This window comes from Nomascus leucogenys, chromosome 4 (assembly GCF_006542625.1).
Source record: "Nomascus leucogenys isolate Asia chromosome 4, Asia_NLE_v1, whole genome shotgun sequence".
Classification (NCBI taxonomy): domain Eukaryota; kingdom Metazoa; phylum Chordata; class Mammalia; order Primates; family Hylobatidae; genus Nomascus; species Nomascus leucogenys.
In genome coordinates this window covers 139,679,956-139,696,650 of record NC_044384.1, presented here as the reverse complement: position 1 = coordinate 139,696,650, position 16,695 = coordinate 139,679,956, and the positions used below count along the sequence as shown (strand labels likewise).

Here is a 16,695-nt window from a genome sequence, read left to right as displayed (position 1 = left end):
TGAGATATAAACCTTTTTAAACATTGATTTTATTTTTTAAATGTTAAATATGCTCATTAAAGGAAACTCAGAAAAAATTTTAAAAGACAGTTTTAAAAAATACGTTTTCATGGTAGAAAGTCGATATTAAATAGAATGGAAAAAAAAGAACTAAGATTCAGGAATCCAGGTTCTAGACCTGCAGTTTCACCCTTGCTTTGCCACCTCAGACAAGTACCTTAACCTCTCTGAGCCTCCATGTGCTGGTTTCTAAGGTGAGGGCGATAACACCGTCTCTCCCTTCCTCTTGCTAATGATAATGTTGTTCCCTAGAGAAAAATGAGATTTGAAAGTGTTCTGTAATCTGGAAGTGACTATAAAATATGAGGGGGTGTGCCAGAAACTCTGGTACTCAGGGCTGGAAGCACCAGGAAGCATTTGCGGAGGTCTACGAGGGAGAACATGTATTCGCTTTGCAACCCAGAGTAGTAATTTCGAAAGCAAGACCATTAACAAGAGTTGCTCCTTCCTCTCCTCTCGTCTGTAACTGGCTGCAGAGCACGGTTCCGGGGGAACAGGGCGGGGGCTCTACGTCCACTCTGTATCCCCAAGAAAGAGTGTCCGAGGCACCGACCATAGGAAGTGAAGGAAGGTAGGTCGACGTAGCCTTGCAGCTGAATTCGTTCCCCATTTTTCCTTCAGCAGGGACGCATCCTGCTCCGCACCCTGGTTCTCGGCGCTGCGCTCGCGGAGGCTCGTGCAGGGCACTGCGGGCCGCGCGGGTGAGGACCGAGTGCCGCGCAGGGAAGGAGTATCGCAGACCGGCGCCCAGGCCCAGTGGGGGAATCCGAGGGCCGTGTTGCAGGACTCGGCATTCGTTCTGCGAGGGTCACCTTGAATGTCTGTCCGGAACCCTCGCGGCAGGTCCGCAGAGGGTTCATATCTTGGAGGAATTCGTTCCATAGAATGAGGGTTGATTTTCTCTGGGGTTTCTTGTTTTCCATTATAACACTCTGGCGACCTTGGTGGCGCCAAATTTTTTCAGACGTTGCTTTTGTTCCTGGTGTAGCTGCCAAGATCATGGTCCCAGGCGTTGCACTTGGTTTAAAGCAAACTCTGACACGTCCCACCAAAAACTCTCAGAAACTCGGCGCTGGGAAACTATCAGTGGTTTCACTGTGAATTCCAGCATCCACCGTTTATTTTTATTTTAGGGGGGGAACCAGTGTTTAGATTCCTCTGTACACAATACGCAGCCTACAATTTGCCTCTTCTAGGGGATGGACCAGCTCAAGTCCCAAGAGCCTTAATGGCACAGGGTAAAGCAATTTATTCTTGCCTTGGAGATCTTTTTTAAAAGAGTACAGTACACCTAAGTAATTCTTATTTGTCTAAAATCTGACGACCTGACGCTGGGTCATTAGACCCAGGCACTCAGAAAAAAAAAGTCAAAGACGTTCACAGTGTTAAATTCTCCTCCTAGACTATGGGAAAGGAAACCCGAGAGAGGACTTGAATGGGGATTGGGCCGCTCTACCCAGGCCAGCCCAGGCATATCTTCCTTAAAAATAGCCAAGAGGCCGGACCTCAGAGCACCCACCCTCTGCCCCCCTTCCCAGCGGCCTCTGGAGCGAGAGACAAGCCTGGGAACCTAGAGAGGCGCCGATAAACCTCCTCCAGCCGGCGGCCCAGCGAGGCCTTGAAATGCTCCCCGCTCCTGGCAACGCGCAGCCAACCTGCAGGCTCCCGCTTGGCCCAAGGGAGGGAGGGGGCGAGCGGCGAGCGAAGGAGGAAAGGAGGGAAAAGGAAACACCCCCAAAAAAGGCCGTTTGCCAACCACCCCTGGTTTGTGCTTGAGCTGAGGCCTTGGGGAGAAAGTTGGGGCGCTGGACCTAGAGGAAAAAGCCACAAGAAACATAATTGTCTCTGTCTCAGGCGCCTTCCAGAGACAGCGAATATTCCTGGGTCAGGGGATCCCAGGTTTCAGTCCACTAGGAGTGCCAGCGGAAGGTGTGGGTAAAGGACTGGGGTGGTGGAGGGGGGGAGGTGGCAGGGGTGGCCCAGGGCTGGCAGAAAGCGGCGGCTCAGGGAATCTGGGGTTCCTCGCAAGCAAGCACCCAGCAAAAGCAGGCGATCCCACCCAGCAGTGTGGCAGCAGCCATCCACAGTACAGCCTGTTATAGTCCCACCATCCACAGCACAGCCTGTTATAGCCCCACCAGCTTACAGAGAAGGGGATTGAAGTTTAGGGAGGATGGGGAGGGCGAGGGTGAAGGATCGCCGCAAGGCACCGCACCTCCCGCTGCAGCCCATCCCGCACTACTGGGAGAAGCCGGCGTAGGAGCGCCGCCTGTGTCCTTGGCTGTGGGGAGGACGCTCAGATGGCACCCCGCCAGACACTAAGCCCCGAGCCCCTGGCTTGTTGCTAAGAAAATTCACTGCCTGGTCCAGACTCAGCCCTTTTCGCCCTTTGAGGGTCGCGCGTGGGAGGCAGCTCTGAGACCCCGGGCAGCGCTGGAGCCACAGATTCCCTTGGAGAAAAGAGAGGCCGGGGCAGCTTCCCGCTCGCCCAAGCCCAGAATTTCCACTCTCCAGAAAGGCCTTGCAGGCCCCTGCTGCAGGCCTTGGCTTCGCGCCTCTCTCGGTCACCCCCCACGAGGATGATTGCCGGTTTCAAACCGGGAGCAAGGAGTCTGCTTCCTTCTCCGCTGCGTCCGAAGGATCGCAGATTGGAGCGTGCTCCGGAGACTGCTTTTCCCCAGCGCCGGCCTCGGAGATCCCCAGGACCCCTTCGGCCTTAAGTTCCCACGTTTCGGGTCCGTGGGGCCAATTCTGCTAAGTAGCAGGCTAGGAGTTGGGGGAAGTCGGAGAAGAAACCCTAAGGGTGCCGCCCCCAGCTTCTGGGGTGCAGGCCGGCCGGGGTCTAGAGGGGCGGCTGCAGTGCGTCCAGCCTGTGCGCAGGCCTTTCGCCGCTCGGCGCCCCACGCAGTCTCAGTTTCCTCTCCTCTGTTTGGGCCCCCGTGAACCTCCACACCTCTCATTCAGGGAAGAGAATTCCCCGCGCAGCCGCGCTCGTTTCTTCCTCTGGGATTTTCCTGAGAATCCCCAGGAGTTGGCCACGGTCCCATGGGGGGTTTCCTTCTACCCAGCCCCGCGTCCTGGCCTCGTCCTTAACGCCCATGTTGCCTTCACTCAGGCTGGGAATCTAGGACTGATTTCCTTCTGCGGAAGCGGGTGGCGTCCCCAGCCTGCTTTTGGAGCAGCGCGGATTTCGTGCAGGGTGTTATCCCAACCCCTTCCCCCATCCCTCTAATCTGGTTTGAGAAGCCTGTGCTGGAGAGAAAAACGCGGCCTAAAAAAAAAAAAAAAAAAAAAGAAAAAAAAAAAAGAAAGAAAGAAAGAAAAAAAAAAGTTTAACCGAAAGCGTGAGAGCCACCCGCCGGCTGTTATCTGAGGCTGAAGGCTGCGGTAATCGATGGGTTATTTTTACGCGGTAATAGGGCCCTGTGATTGCTCTATTAACCTTTAGACCTGTCTGAGGGACTCTCCGGCTCGCAGCCCCGCTGCGCTGGGGCCTCCAGGCCCCGACGCCGACTCCCAACTCATGCCTGACACATTCCCCTCCCCCGTTCCCTGGAAGAACCCCCTCCACGGAGAAGCTCCCCTGGACCGCCGGGCTCCCCAGCCCTCGCCACGTCTTTTGGATTGGTGCAGCGGCGGCCGCAGGCTGCAGAAAAATACCGGGAAAGATTAGAAGAGAGGAGGCCACAGGAGATGGGAAGCGTCGCCAGGAAGGGATGCAGACTGCATAAATACATAAAATTGAGGCTGAGGCCTGTGTTCCTGACCGTCTCCCTGGGCTTTTGGGAAGGCAAAAGGGAGGCTTTGGTCTCTACGCTCTGATTTTAGGAGGCAGTCTGAGTGTCTCCTGAACCTCCCCGGAATCCGGGGCTGGGAAGATCCCCACTACCCCTGCCCAGAAACTAGCATCAAGCCGGGCACCCCAGGTGACCCAGTGCCCCACACAAGATCGAGAGTTGAGCCCAAGAGGTCACCTTCTTCTCTACTGGCCCCGCCCCTCGCCCACCGCGGCGGGATGAGGACCACAGGAAGGGGGGCGGGGAGGGAGAAAGGGAACTCATTAATAAAGCTGACCCTGGGCACCACAGAGAACCCAATCTACCTCCGGCTGGGCTGCGGGTGATTCCCCGCGCCCTGGCGGTAGCACTTGGGCGTTTTCCGCGGAGACCCCAGAGGCTGGACTTTGCCTGTTGGGGGAGCTTTCCGCACAGCCCAGCAGCCGGCGCCCAGCGGAGGTGTAGCCGGGGCCGCGCACCCCCGCCCCGCCCTTGCACGTGACTCCCACAGGCCAGTCAGCGCCCGCGGGCCGAGTCGCAGGGCCGGGGACCCGAGCCGCGAGCTGGGGACTCGGAGGCGGCAGGCGCAGGGGCCGCGAGAGGCTTCGTCGCCGCTGCAGCTCCGGGGGCGCCCAGGGGAGCGCGCGCGGAACCTCCAGGCCCAGCAGGTAGGGCTTTTTTCTTCCCTATCTTTGCTCCTTCCCGCGGTCCCCCAAACTCGGAGCTTCTCCGCCCTTGCTTGTCTGGAGGTAGGGAGGTAGCTGGTGGGAGGAAAAGAGACATGCGCTACTCCCTTCACCGAAATTGGCCAACCCCTGCTCTGCTTTTGACTTTGCCTTAGCAACTTATTTAAGTCAAAGTAAGACTTGGGGGCAAAACAGAGAAATATTGGAAGCGCCTTTGGATTCATTCCGTGTGAACTTGAACGCTTCAATCCCTGCCCCCGTGTGCACATTCTCCAGCCCTTGTTTGCATATCGCAGGCCGGGGCCTGGGTGGTGATGGTGGCCGTGTGAAGTTACCGGGACTGACGGGCCCGGGACAGGCTGCACGGCAGCTCGCACATGGAGGGAAGTAGACGGAGGCGTGTCGCCCACCAGCGACTCCGGGGACGCAGGGTGGCAGTGCCAGGCAGCGCCACTGGGCCTCGGGGGCCCCCGGGAGGCTCTCCGAGGTGCTGGGAGGCTGCTGAGTGGCGGAACTGTTCATGCCCTTTCTGGCCGGTCTCTTCGCCCTCGAAGCTGGGGTCCAGGGACTGAATGCCCCTCTAGAAGCTCACCACCCCACCTACCCGCGCTGCTTCTACCTGAAAGTGGCCAAGGGCCCGAGCCCGGACCGGAGCCGTGACTTCCCTCCGCCGGCCACGGCGCTGCCCGGATCTGCCGGGATATGTCGCTTGGCTTTGGGCTCAGGGGTCACCGTGGGCAGAGGGAGGTGCCGGGGTAGCGGACTGCTACCAGGTTGAGGAAAGGAGGGGACTTTTGGTTTGGGAAAGAGTGTGGTGGGGGACCCGCGGCCGGTGGAAGCCCTGGGGCAGCGCGGCCCGCAACGCGGAGGTTGGGGAAGCGCCTCGGGGAAGTTTTTCCTGTGTTCTCAGAAAAGGAAGACAACCGAGAGCAGGTTTCAGGCTTTTAAAGAAAGCCTGCGGTGTGGAGGTGATGCTCCGCACACGTCTGTGTCTCCTACCCTGCTGCGGCCGGCTTGGTTGTGCCGGCTCTCGTGTGACCGTCCTCCTCGCTGCAGGCCGAGAGCGGAGGCGTAAACCCAGGCCAGCGAGGAGTGTCCTATAAAGGGACTGGGACATTTGGGCGCTTGCAATTCTCCCATTCTCAAAAATAGATCGGAAGAGGGCTGTTGGTTGATTCTTGAAAGGAAAGCGCATTTCCTGTTGGCCTGCGAATTTGGGGTGAACTGGGACGAATGATCAGAAGGAGAGCAAAAACTCCCCGATTCTGGTAGCCTCGGGAGCTGCTGGGCTTTCTCCGCCAACTGCAGGATCCAGACTCAATTTCAGCAACCAGCCAGAGGCGTTTTCCAAGAGTAGCTAATTCCTTGTCTTTCCAGAAAGTTATAGAGGGGTATTTTCTCCACCTTCTATTGTTCTAGCAATCCAGCGCAGGCACTGTATCAGCCATTTGAAAAGGCAGAGAATGTGATAAAGACAAATATTAGATTTATGACATTTTTTGCATTTACATTCTAAAGTCTGCAAGTTACTACCTGTATGTATACTGGAAGTTGGATTATAAAATTCTAAATCTCTTTTCTAAAGTTACGAGAGAAAAAAATATTACATTATCTTGAAGAACTGCAGGAGTTGAGTATTCCAGAAAATGCAATGAAATAGGTCAGCTACTTGATTTAAAAGTCAAATATTGGATCTTTTATTAAGGTAAACCCATAATTCTTTAACTTTATTTTCAAAGGGAAAAGTTGGTGACCTCAGGTCAATTTTTTTTAAAATCCATTCTCTAACCAAACTTGCTGGAATGAACTATTTGCCAAGCCAATAGTTTATTGCATATTTTGAAAGCAAATAGGCTTTTAGGAGTTACCATGTGACTATATAATACAATACAGTAGTATTAATTCCATTATTATTACTAGTGATGTTGCCAAAAATGGTGAAAAGCGTTACGTAGTGTGTACTAAAGATTCCATTTCCAGATTTTTACGGTAATAAAGATGATCATTTATTATAGTACATACATTTGAGGTACTTTCTTGTATTATACTAGAAATCTGTAGTAATAGTCAACTGTTATTTAGAACTTTCTTTTTGCCTGTTAGGACAGTTTTATAAAAACCTGTTACAAATGCTTTACAAATATTAATTTATAATCCTCACTCCTAAGCTTCACGATGATTCTACAAAATAGGTAACTTTAATATGTGCATTTTGCAGATGAGGAAACTGAGGCACAGAGAGGCTAAGTAATTTGTCTAAAGGTGTTTATTCCATAAGTTTCAGAGCCTGGATTCATACATAGTTAATATTCTTGTAAATCTACTATTGAAATAAAAAAGAAATCTTTTCGGAAGTAGTTGCCTCTTTTTAAAGAGAGAAATGGAGTGTGGTGGACAGCTTCAAGCCCCTGGAGCCCTGGAGCCCTACTGATCCCATCCCCTTCCCCCACCCCTTCTGATTGTACTTTGATCTTAGACAAGTTTCAAAACTTTCCAGTGCTTCAGTTCCCTCTTGTAAAATGAGGAGAGACACCTGTGCTTAGTAGAGTTGTAGAGAAAAGGACCTGGAGGTAATTCACACGGCAGGTAATTAAAAAAGTGTAGCTCTTATTTTATCAGAAAAATTGCCTAATAATAACAAAACGCAGGATGCTGGGAAGTATATAATCAAGTTCTACAAACTGCTCTTTCCCCAAGCATCCACCTTGGTGTTATGATTCTGCTTATGGGTGGACTTCTGATTCTATATGAAGAATCCATTCAGTGAATTAGAATGGTCCAGTGGGTTATTCTGTAGAGCGACATTGTATATTCTTCTCACTTTTCTGGTTCTCATATACAATTTGCAAAACGTCTAAATTATAACTATTTGCAAGAAACCTGTAACTTGTCCGATTTGACGTCCACATGGTATAGTGTATGGATGAGGGTTTCACAACTCTCTTCATGAGGCTTAGCAGACACCCTTGTTCACTTATAAACATTTGGACTCTACTTCTGTTTTTTTTTTTTTAATTACAAACAAAACTTTGTTAGGTTGTTGTTTTGTATAAAGTTTGTCCTTGCCCCCCCAGGGACAATCTAAAGTTCTTTCTAGGCCAGTAATACTTGGGGAGCGATGGGGAACAGAGGAGATGAGAGATTTCTTGGGTCCCAAGCACTCTGCATTAACCCCAAACTTTTGGACTTAGAAAAATATGCTTGCAGAATAAGGTAACATTAAATTCCTTCCTGACAAGCAATACAAAAATAATTGACTAAGATCACAACCAATAACTGCACACCCAAGACCCGGGAAGCCCCTGGTCCCCGGGGCGCCTCTCCCGAGGCTTGCCTGGGCCTCCTGACCCAACGCCTGGACAAAGCAAAGGCCCCTGCTTCCCGGCACCGCGCGTCCTCCGGAGCTGCACCCCAAAATCCCCGTGGCGACTTCGTTTGCAGCGTGGAAGAAGCAACCACGCAAGTAGAGAGTGGGTTCAGAAAGCTCTGGGATGAACCGCCCTCTCTCTTTCTGTCGTTCCTCCTTTAGGACCCCGGCTGCAGCGAGGAGGAAGGAGCCAGCCTAGCAGCTTCTGCACCCGTGGCCGCGGGTGTCCTGGAGGCCTTTCGGTGTGACAAGTGGGGGACCCGAAGGCTCGTGCGCCACCTCCAGGCCTGGACGCTGCCCTCCGTCTTCTGCCCCCAATAGGTGCTCCGGACCTCCAGGCCCTGGGGTGAATTCAGCTGCTCCTGCATCAGCTTCCGGAACCACCAAAAATTCAAATTGAGATTTTCCGGAGTAAACAAGAGCCTAGAGCCTTTTGCTCAATGCTGGATTTAATACCTATATATTTTTAAGCGAGTTGGTTTTTTCCCCTTTGATTTTTGATCTTCGTGACATTTCCTCCCACGCATATTATTGTTGTTGCCGTCGTTTTCTCTCCCCGCGTGGCTCCTTGACCCGCGAGGGAGAGAGAGGACCCCGAAGCCGGGAGCTCGCAGGGACGATGTACCAGAGCCTGGCCATGGCCGCCAACCACGGGCCGCCCCCCGGTGCCTACGAGGCGGGCGGCCCCGGCGCCTTCATGCACGGCGCTGGCGCCGCGTCCTCGCCAGTCTACGTGCCCACACCGCGGGTGCCCTCCTCCGTGCTGGGCCTGTCCTACCTCCAGGGCGGAGGCACGGGCTCTGCGTCCGGAGGCGCCTCGGGCGGCAGCTCCGGTGGGGCCGCGTCTGGTGCGGGGCCCGGGACCCAGCAGGGCAGCCCGGGCTGGAGCCAGGCGGGAGCCGACGGAGCCGCCTACACCCCGCCGCCGGTGTCACCGCGCTTCTCCTTCCCGGGGACCACCGGGTCCCTGGCGGCCGCCGCCGCAGCTGCCGCGGCCCGGGAAGCTGCGGCCTACAGCAGTGGCGGCGGAGCGGCGGGGGCGGGCCTGGCTGGCCGCGAGCAGTACGGGCGCGCCGGCTTCGCGGGCTCCTACTCCAGCCCCTACCCGGCTTACATGGCCGACGTGGGCGCGTCCTGGGCCGCAGCCGCCGCCGCCTCCGCCGGCCCCTTCGACAGCCCGGTCCTGCACAGCCTGCCCGGCCGGGCCAACCCGGCCGCCCGACACCCCAATCTCGGTGAGTAGGAGCGCGAGGACTGGGGCGCGTGAGGGCCGGGGCAGGGACCGTCTTGAGCCCTGTCGAGGGCCTCTTCTTTTTCCACGAACGCCTTCGTTGGGCTGGGGATGGTGCTTGACTACCTCGAGGTTCTGGGGAAGGCAGAAGCCAGTGCGGGACTGGCGACACCACAGCCCTAGGAGACCGGCTTCTGTGGAAGGGGCCGGGCCTGCCCGCCGGGGCCTCTTCTGAGATGGTGTCAGGGTCGGAGTGCGGCCTCCCCGCCATCCCAGACATCGACCGTGGCCGCGCTGCGATGTGGGTGACGCGGGAGGACAGCGGGCTCCCTGGAGAGCCGGGGGCAGCGGCCTGGGATCCCCTGCTGGCGATTGCTGAGTTTCTGCGCCCCTTTCCTCCCCGCCTGCCCTCGGGCCTCCGCAGGGAACTAATTACAATGGTTTGGACCTCAGACCTTCTGGGCCATTTGGCGGCCCAGTTGGAGGATCCCTCGGGGTAGCTGATGATTTTCCCGTCGGGGGTCTCACACCGAGAACAAAGGAGGGATGGACAAAGGAGACGCCGGGGAGATGCGCGGAACAGGAGCCCTGGCACCGTGCGGGAGCCACCGGGCCGGGCGCGTGGCCGCATCATGCGGGCGGCCGGGGAGCAGACACGGCCGGTCAGTGTCCGGGAACATAGGGACCCCAAACGGGCTTGTTTATGACGCCCGAGTTAAATGGAGACTTTGCAGTCGCTTGCACGCGTGGAGCCTCCTCTTCTCGCGTGGGCCAGGGTTGGAAATAACCATTGTGGTAGGTTCCATGCAGTGTTTCCATTGGATGTCAGACGGGGAGGGACGGGAAACGTGTCTCAGCCTCCACTGATTCACAAATAAACGCAGCGGAATCTGAGACGGGGTCTGAGAACACGGGCCGGGGGAGAAAGGGAAGTGGCAACCCCTAGTTCAAAATGCAAACGACCTCTGGAATTTCGGGAAGGGACGGAGGAGTGAGTTTGGATTGAGCCCACACTGTGGGGGAGGGGAAGCCCAGGCTTGAGAAGCAAAGCTCGCGTTTATTGACCACCTACTAAGTGCTAAATCCTTCTGCATTTATTCTCACTTTGAAGAGTAAAGGCTACCCCTGTCAGGTTTCCAGTCTTGGGCTGGCTCCGAGAAGGGCCTAGGCTTTGAAGCCCTTTTAAATTATCCTCAGGCCCAGGGTGGCCAGGGAAGGTCCCCGGGGATGCAGCCAAATACACATCGCCGGCAAACTGATTAACCCTGGAAGTGGCGCCGAGGCCCGGTCTGTAGGTCTTAGTGTTCCCCTCCCCCTCACCCCTCTTGGGGAGCCAGACGGCCACCCCCAGGGGAGGAGGGGCCCGGCCGAGCCTTGCTGCGACCTTTGCGAGATAGCGCGGCGACATCGCCACACAATGGCGCCCGCAGGCGGGAGTGCGGGGCGGGGCGCGGCGCCCTGGCCTTGCGCGCTTACGGGGTCCTCTCCAGGGCCTCTGGGGCCTCTGACTTAAAATAGGGAGGACTGGGCCAGGAGATCGAGGCCATCCTGGCCAACATGTTGAAACCCCGCCTCTACTAAAATACAAAAAAAAAAAAAATTAGCCGGTCTTGGTGGCGCGCGCCTGTAGTCCCAGCTACTGGGGAAGCTGAGGCAGGAGAATCGCTTGAACCCGGGAGGCAGAAATTGCAGCGAGCCGAGATCGCCAGTGCACTCCAGCCTGGTGACAGAGCAAGACTCCGTCTCAAAAAAAAAATAAATAAATAAAATAAAGGAGGACCGGTCCAGGGAGAGTTTGCTTTGTAACCCCGGTAATCCTGGAGGGAATTTGGTGTTTGGTTAAGGAAAAGAGAGAAGTTCAAAATCATGAGTTACATCCAGCAGTGTAAAAACTAAATACCCGCCGGGCGCGGTGGCTCACGCCTGTAATCCCAGCACTTTGGGAGGCCGAGACGGGCGGATCACAAGGTCAGGAGTTCCTGGCCAACATGGTGAAACCCCATCTCTACTAAAAATACAAAAATTAGCTGGGTGTGTTGGTGTGTGCCTATAGTCCCAGTTACTTGGGAGGTTGAGGCAGGAGAATCGCTTGAACCCGGGAGGCAGAGGTTGGAGTGAGCCGAGATTGCTCCATTGCACTCCAGGCCTGGCGACAGAGGGAGTATGTCTCAAAACAAACAAAAAACCGAAATACCATTTGAGTGCACACAGTATTCGATTTTAAAATGTCAGCCATGCCATGTAGAGGCTGCTGATGAAGTGATGTTTCCCAAATTCCCATGTCAGCAGATGGCAAGCTGACCTCCCTGAGCGTCTCTCTGCCAAGAACTGCCACCTGCCTTCTCTGGGCTCTTCCCGGATAGCTTCTGAAGTCCACAGCCTTTGAATCTGGCCTAGAGGGTAGCTTTTCTCTTCTGCACCTTGCCAAGTGTTTTCGGAGAGGTGCAGCTCTCTGTGAGGGAACACAGGGCATGTTGAACTTGTTGGCATTCATAGCTTCAGCCTGTTATGCAGGTGGCACTTACATAAAAGCATTTGAAATTAAAAGCAGTGCATGTGGCCAGGCGCGGAGGCTCATGCCTGTATTCCCAGCACTTTGGGAGGCTGAGGCAGGAGGATCATTTGAGGCCAGGAGTTCGAGGTCAGCCTGGGCAACATAGTGAGACCCCATCTCTACAAAACATTTTTAAAAATTAGCCAGGCATGGGGTGGCATGCCTGTAGTCCCAGCTTCAGAAGCTGAGGTAGGAGGATCACATGAGCCCGAGGCCACTGCACTCCAGCCTGGGTGACAGAGTGAGACCCTCTCTCAAAAAAAAAAAAAAAAAAAAGCCAGTGCATGTGAATATGAATATGCCTTTTATATGTTCTTCTTCTTCCCATTACCTGGGCTCTCCTACCTGCCTGGCAGCTTTAGTGAGGACCAGCATCACATACTAGCTGACCCTGAGTGATGGAGGGAAGATGAGAACTGACCCCAGCTTTCTGAGGAGTTGCCACTGAGCCCTAAGATGGCCAGTGTGGTGGGAGGAGCACAGGGTTTTAAAGTTGGCCAAACCTAGATTCAGTTCCAGGAGGCTCGTGTTATCTTGGGCAAGTTACTTACCTGTCTTGGTCTCACCTCTTTTTTTGTAAAACGGGATCATCATAACAATTTTTAGTGTTGCCTTAAATTAGAAAATTAAGGTAATACTTTTGAAGAATTTGGCTTTGGCCCTTCATAAATGATGGTTATTTTATTGAATAGCCACTCACTATCATGTAGAGTTACCAATTTTGCTGGTGTGTCCAGGACTGAGGGTTTTCCCAGAATGTGGGATTGTTTGTGGTAAACCTGGGACAGTCCCCACTGAACACAGATCGTTGGACACTCAATGTGAAAATGGGTGCATTACCCATCGTTGTGGTTTGGTAATGAGCTGAGAACAAAGAAGAAACAGCAGAGGAGAAGCAGCTGAGAGCAAAGGAGAAGCAGCATCGTTCTTCCCTCTGCTGAGATTCTGCAAGTAGTCACTTAAGTGCTGCCAGCTGCATTTGGTCTTGAAGGGTGAGTAGGAGTTTGTCAGGAAAAGAACAAGCAATTTTTTAAAAAAAGAAATATTGGCCATTTTATAGGAAAAAAAAAGAAAGACAAAAAGAGGCCAGGTGCAGTGGCTCACACCTGTAATCTCATCCTTTGGGAGGCTGAGGTGGGAGGATTGCTTGAGCTCGGGAGTTTGAGACCAGCCTGGACAACATAGTGAGACTGCATTTCTAAAAAAAAAAAAAAAAAAAAATTAGCTGGGCATGGTAATGCATGCCTGTAACTCCAGCAACTCAGGAGGCTGAGGTGGATCGCTTGAGTCAGGGAGATTGAGGCTGCAGTGAGCTGTGATCGCACCACTGTACTCCCACCTGGAGAACAAAGACCCTGTCTCAAAAAAAGAAAAAGAAAAAGAAAGGATATACTCTGCTTTACTAATATGTTGTGTAGTACCACGAAATAATACAATGCAACCGGGCCTTTGGTTTAAATAATGTATTTGTCACAATAGGTAAAACTATACAGACTAATTCACCCTTAACTCAGAAACTGTTTTTAATTTCAATGAGGAGAAATAAGAGAACACTTTTATTTTTCTATGTAACTGCTGTAGTTTTAACAATATCTTGCCATAGTTCTTATGTTGGTTATTTGAATAGGGCAAAAATCAGAATAATAATAAATAATAAAAGTTAACAGGGGCCTCTGTAAAGCCCTGAACTTAGGTTGAAAGAAATGTGTGGCCTGACTGCAATGTATGTGAACTTTAATTCACTCCAAGTTCCATTTGAGCTACGACCCTAAAACAACTGTTAAAATCATTAATTAGGCTGCATGAATGGAATTATGTGACCTTACTGAGGGCAGGTACAGAGTCTTACTCATTTTTAAGTGCCTGGCACATGTTGGGCACTTAGCAAATATTTGTGTAGGGATCTTGCTGGTAATTGCCCCAGGACTCTGCCCTGCCTGGGTCCAGCCACCCAGAATGGCTGCCTGAGTCCTTTAAGAAGCAAACTGGAGAGCCCTAGGGGAATGGTGGGCAGGATGGAAGCGGGTTCTGGAAACTTCAGGGAACCACTGGAGGAAAGCAGGGCTTTTAGGCTGGAGAAGTCACTGAGTGGATAAAAGCAAGATGGAGTATGACTATGTCCAAATTTCTGAAAAGCAAAAAAAAAAAAAAAAAAGTCCATAGCCTTTTAACTGTGTGTTAGTGAAGGTGAGCAGCTATCAGACGCGAGAACACTCCTAGATGATTGTGGTTGTGTGGAAATGCAATATGGAATATGGCTTGTCTTCATCATAAACTCCTGGGCGCTGGAAGCACTTGTGGAGCTCTGGAGCTCTGCGGACAGTTCTTGCCTTGCAGGGGCTAGGATCTGCATGTGCCTGTGAAACAGCCGTAGCCGGAGAATGTAGCTGTTTCCTTTTAAAGAACCCAGTTACGGTGGTTACACATGTATCTCCATATGGCAAAATTGTGGAGCTGTGCTCTTAAAATGGGAGTCTTTTATTGCATGTACATTACACCTCAGTGAAGCTGATTTTTGTACCAGTTAATGCTTGTGAGTACTTAAGGCTGAAAAGGAGACCGAAATGGAAATAGATTGTAAATATGCCTTGACGGATATATGGTGGTAGGTGTTACTGGAAAGGCTAGGAAAATATATTTTACTATGGAATAACGATTATTTTGTGTAATGGAGAAATAAGCAATTATGATATTCTCCAAGGATTTCAAAAATTTTGAATCATTTTTAGAGTTGATAAAAATAACAACACAATGAAATACATGTACAGTATATCACTGTGTTATCCAAACAATTTATTTAAAAGAAGTTTTGCCCCATTAGGGACGGAGTGGGGGCATTCAAGGTGTTCTCAGAGTTTGTTTATGGTGCAGGTCAGTGAAAAACCCTGAAGTGTTTTCTAGATCTTTTGGGACCTGCTTATCAAGTACGCTAGTGGCTTTCAAAGCCGGTTCATTTGTGCAGGAAACTTTGTGAGACTGAAGAATGATTTGTCGATCTTCAGGAAAACCAAAGTTGTTTAACTTTCCGGTTACCACCCTGAGCAGGTCAGTCAAAGTTGGGGTTGGTCTGTGGTGCTAAGCTGAGAATGAATTAAATAAGGGAGGTGTGTTGGGGTAGCCAGGGGTGTGTCACTACCTCTAGTGAGCCCTGTCACTTGCCCAATTGTGTCCCATCAAAAGGTCAGGCCACATTTGCTAGGCACTTTCTAAGCACTCAGGTGGAATGATGCCCGGGAGACAGTTCTAGATAACGCTTTATTCTGTATTTCTTTTCTTACTTAAATGCACTAAGAAAACAAACATACTGAGGTGTGGGGAAACAGGAACTCTGATACCTGTGGGTGGGAGTGTAAATCGCTCTGACCTTTATGGAGAGTCTTAGGTGTAGTAGCCATAAAATTGCAAAGTAGACAGCCTCGACTCCGGAATTTTCACTTTTAGGGATTTGTTCCACAAATACACCAGCACATATTAATTTCAGCATTGCTCGTAATAACAAAATTGGAAATAATCTAAATGTGCATCCTTAGGGGACTGTTTGTATGCATGTGGCACATAGAAACCATAAGCTATGTAGGCAAAAAATAATGAAGTTCATTATCTAATGTATGGAATCCTCACAAAGACATTTATAAACGCAGGAAGTGTATATAGCACTTTACTCTTTGTGTTAAAAAAAGGAAGAAAAATATTATATTCACTTGAAAATACAAAATCTCACAAGAAATTTGTAACACAGATTTGCCTGTGGGGAGGAAAGTGGGTAGTTGAGGGATAATGGTAGAAAAGGGACTTTCGCTATGCATGCCTTGGAACTTTTTGAATTTTTTAACCACCTTAATCATTTTTATACTCATTTCTGTGCTTCATTAATCCATTTAATAACAAGAAAATACATTTAACATACAGGGAAGTTACAGCTAAGTTTAATGTAAAAATTTAAATCATCGGCTGGGTGCAGTGGCTCACACCTGTAATCCCAGCACTTTGGGAGGCTGAGGCGGGCAGATCGTGAGATCAGGAGACCAGCCTGGCCAATGTGGTGAAACTCTGTCTCTACTAAAAATACAAAAATTAGCTGGGCATGGTGGCACGTGCCTGTAATCCCAGCTATTCAGGAGGCTGAGGCAGGAGAATTGCTTGAACCCAGGAGCTGGAGGTTGCAGTGAGCCGAGATCACACTACTGCTTTCCAGCCTGGGCGACAGAGCAAGACTCCATCTCAGAAAAAGAAAAAAAAAATTCACATCATCTTAGCCATTTTTAAGTATACAGTTCAGTAGTGTTAAGTACATTCGCATTGCTGTGTATCAGATCTTTAGAAGTTAAACTCTGCCCATTAAAATACGACTCCCATTCCTCTCCACACCAGCCCCTGGTAACCCCCATTCTATTTTTTTCTTAAGAATTTGACCACTCTAGGGACCTCATACAAGTAGAATCATACAGTATTTGTCGTTTTGTTTCTGGCTAATTTCATTTAACATAATGTCTTCATGATTCATCCATGTTGTAGCATGTGCCAGAATTTCCTTCCTTTTTAAAGCTGAATAATGTTCCATTGTATGTGTAGACCATGTTTTGTTTATCCATTCATACATGGATGGACACCTGAGTTGCTTCTCAGGTGTCCATCCTGAGAACTGTGTAATCAATTATTGTGAATAATAGCCAAGACTATTATTCACAGTAGTCTTGGCTATTGTGAATAATGCTGCTATGAACATGGATATGCAAATGAAACCTTTTGAATTTTGAAGGATGTGACTATATTACCTAATTTTAAAAACATATTAAACTAAGTTTAAAAAAAACATATATGATATTCATGAATCAACTTCCTGAAAGTAGCATCTTTTTTTTTTTTTTTTAAGAAGATTCTATATTTAGTGTTTATGGATGCACAGGAAAACTGCTTTAAGGCATAAGTTGTTTTTTATTAAATTTGTCTTTTACCTATTCTTTTACAAGTTTGGGGGTTTTCCTTTGTACTCAAGCTTCCTCAAGATTCTTTAAAGGCAG

The 16,695-nt window shown here is 50.8% G+C and overlaps 1 protein-coding gene across 2 annotated transcripts in view; it reads left to right on the top strand.

The window, feature by feature from the left end:
* The first annotated feature begins 4,401 nt into the window (after positions 1 to 4,401).
* GATA4 (GATA binding protein 4) overlaps positions 4,402 to 16,695 on the top strand; it is a 55,729-nt gene continuing 43,435 nt past the window's right edge. The window contains exons 1-3 of one of the 2 annotated variants that reach the window (XM_012511141.2): positions 4,422 to 4,504; positions 6,108 to 6,227; positions 8,052 to 9,124. In XM_012511141.2, coding sequence (XP_012366595.1) covers positions 8,509 to 9,124 — 616 coding nt within the window. In that variant the 5' untranslated portion in view covers positions 4,422 to 4,504; positions 6,108 to 6,227; positions 8,052 to 8,508. Of the gene's footprint in view, positions 4,505 to 6,107; positions 6,228 to 8,051; positions 9,125 to 16,695 lie in introns of both variants that reach the window. The other variant, XM_003271438.4, reaches the window with a different exon arrangement.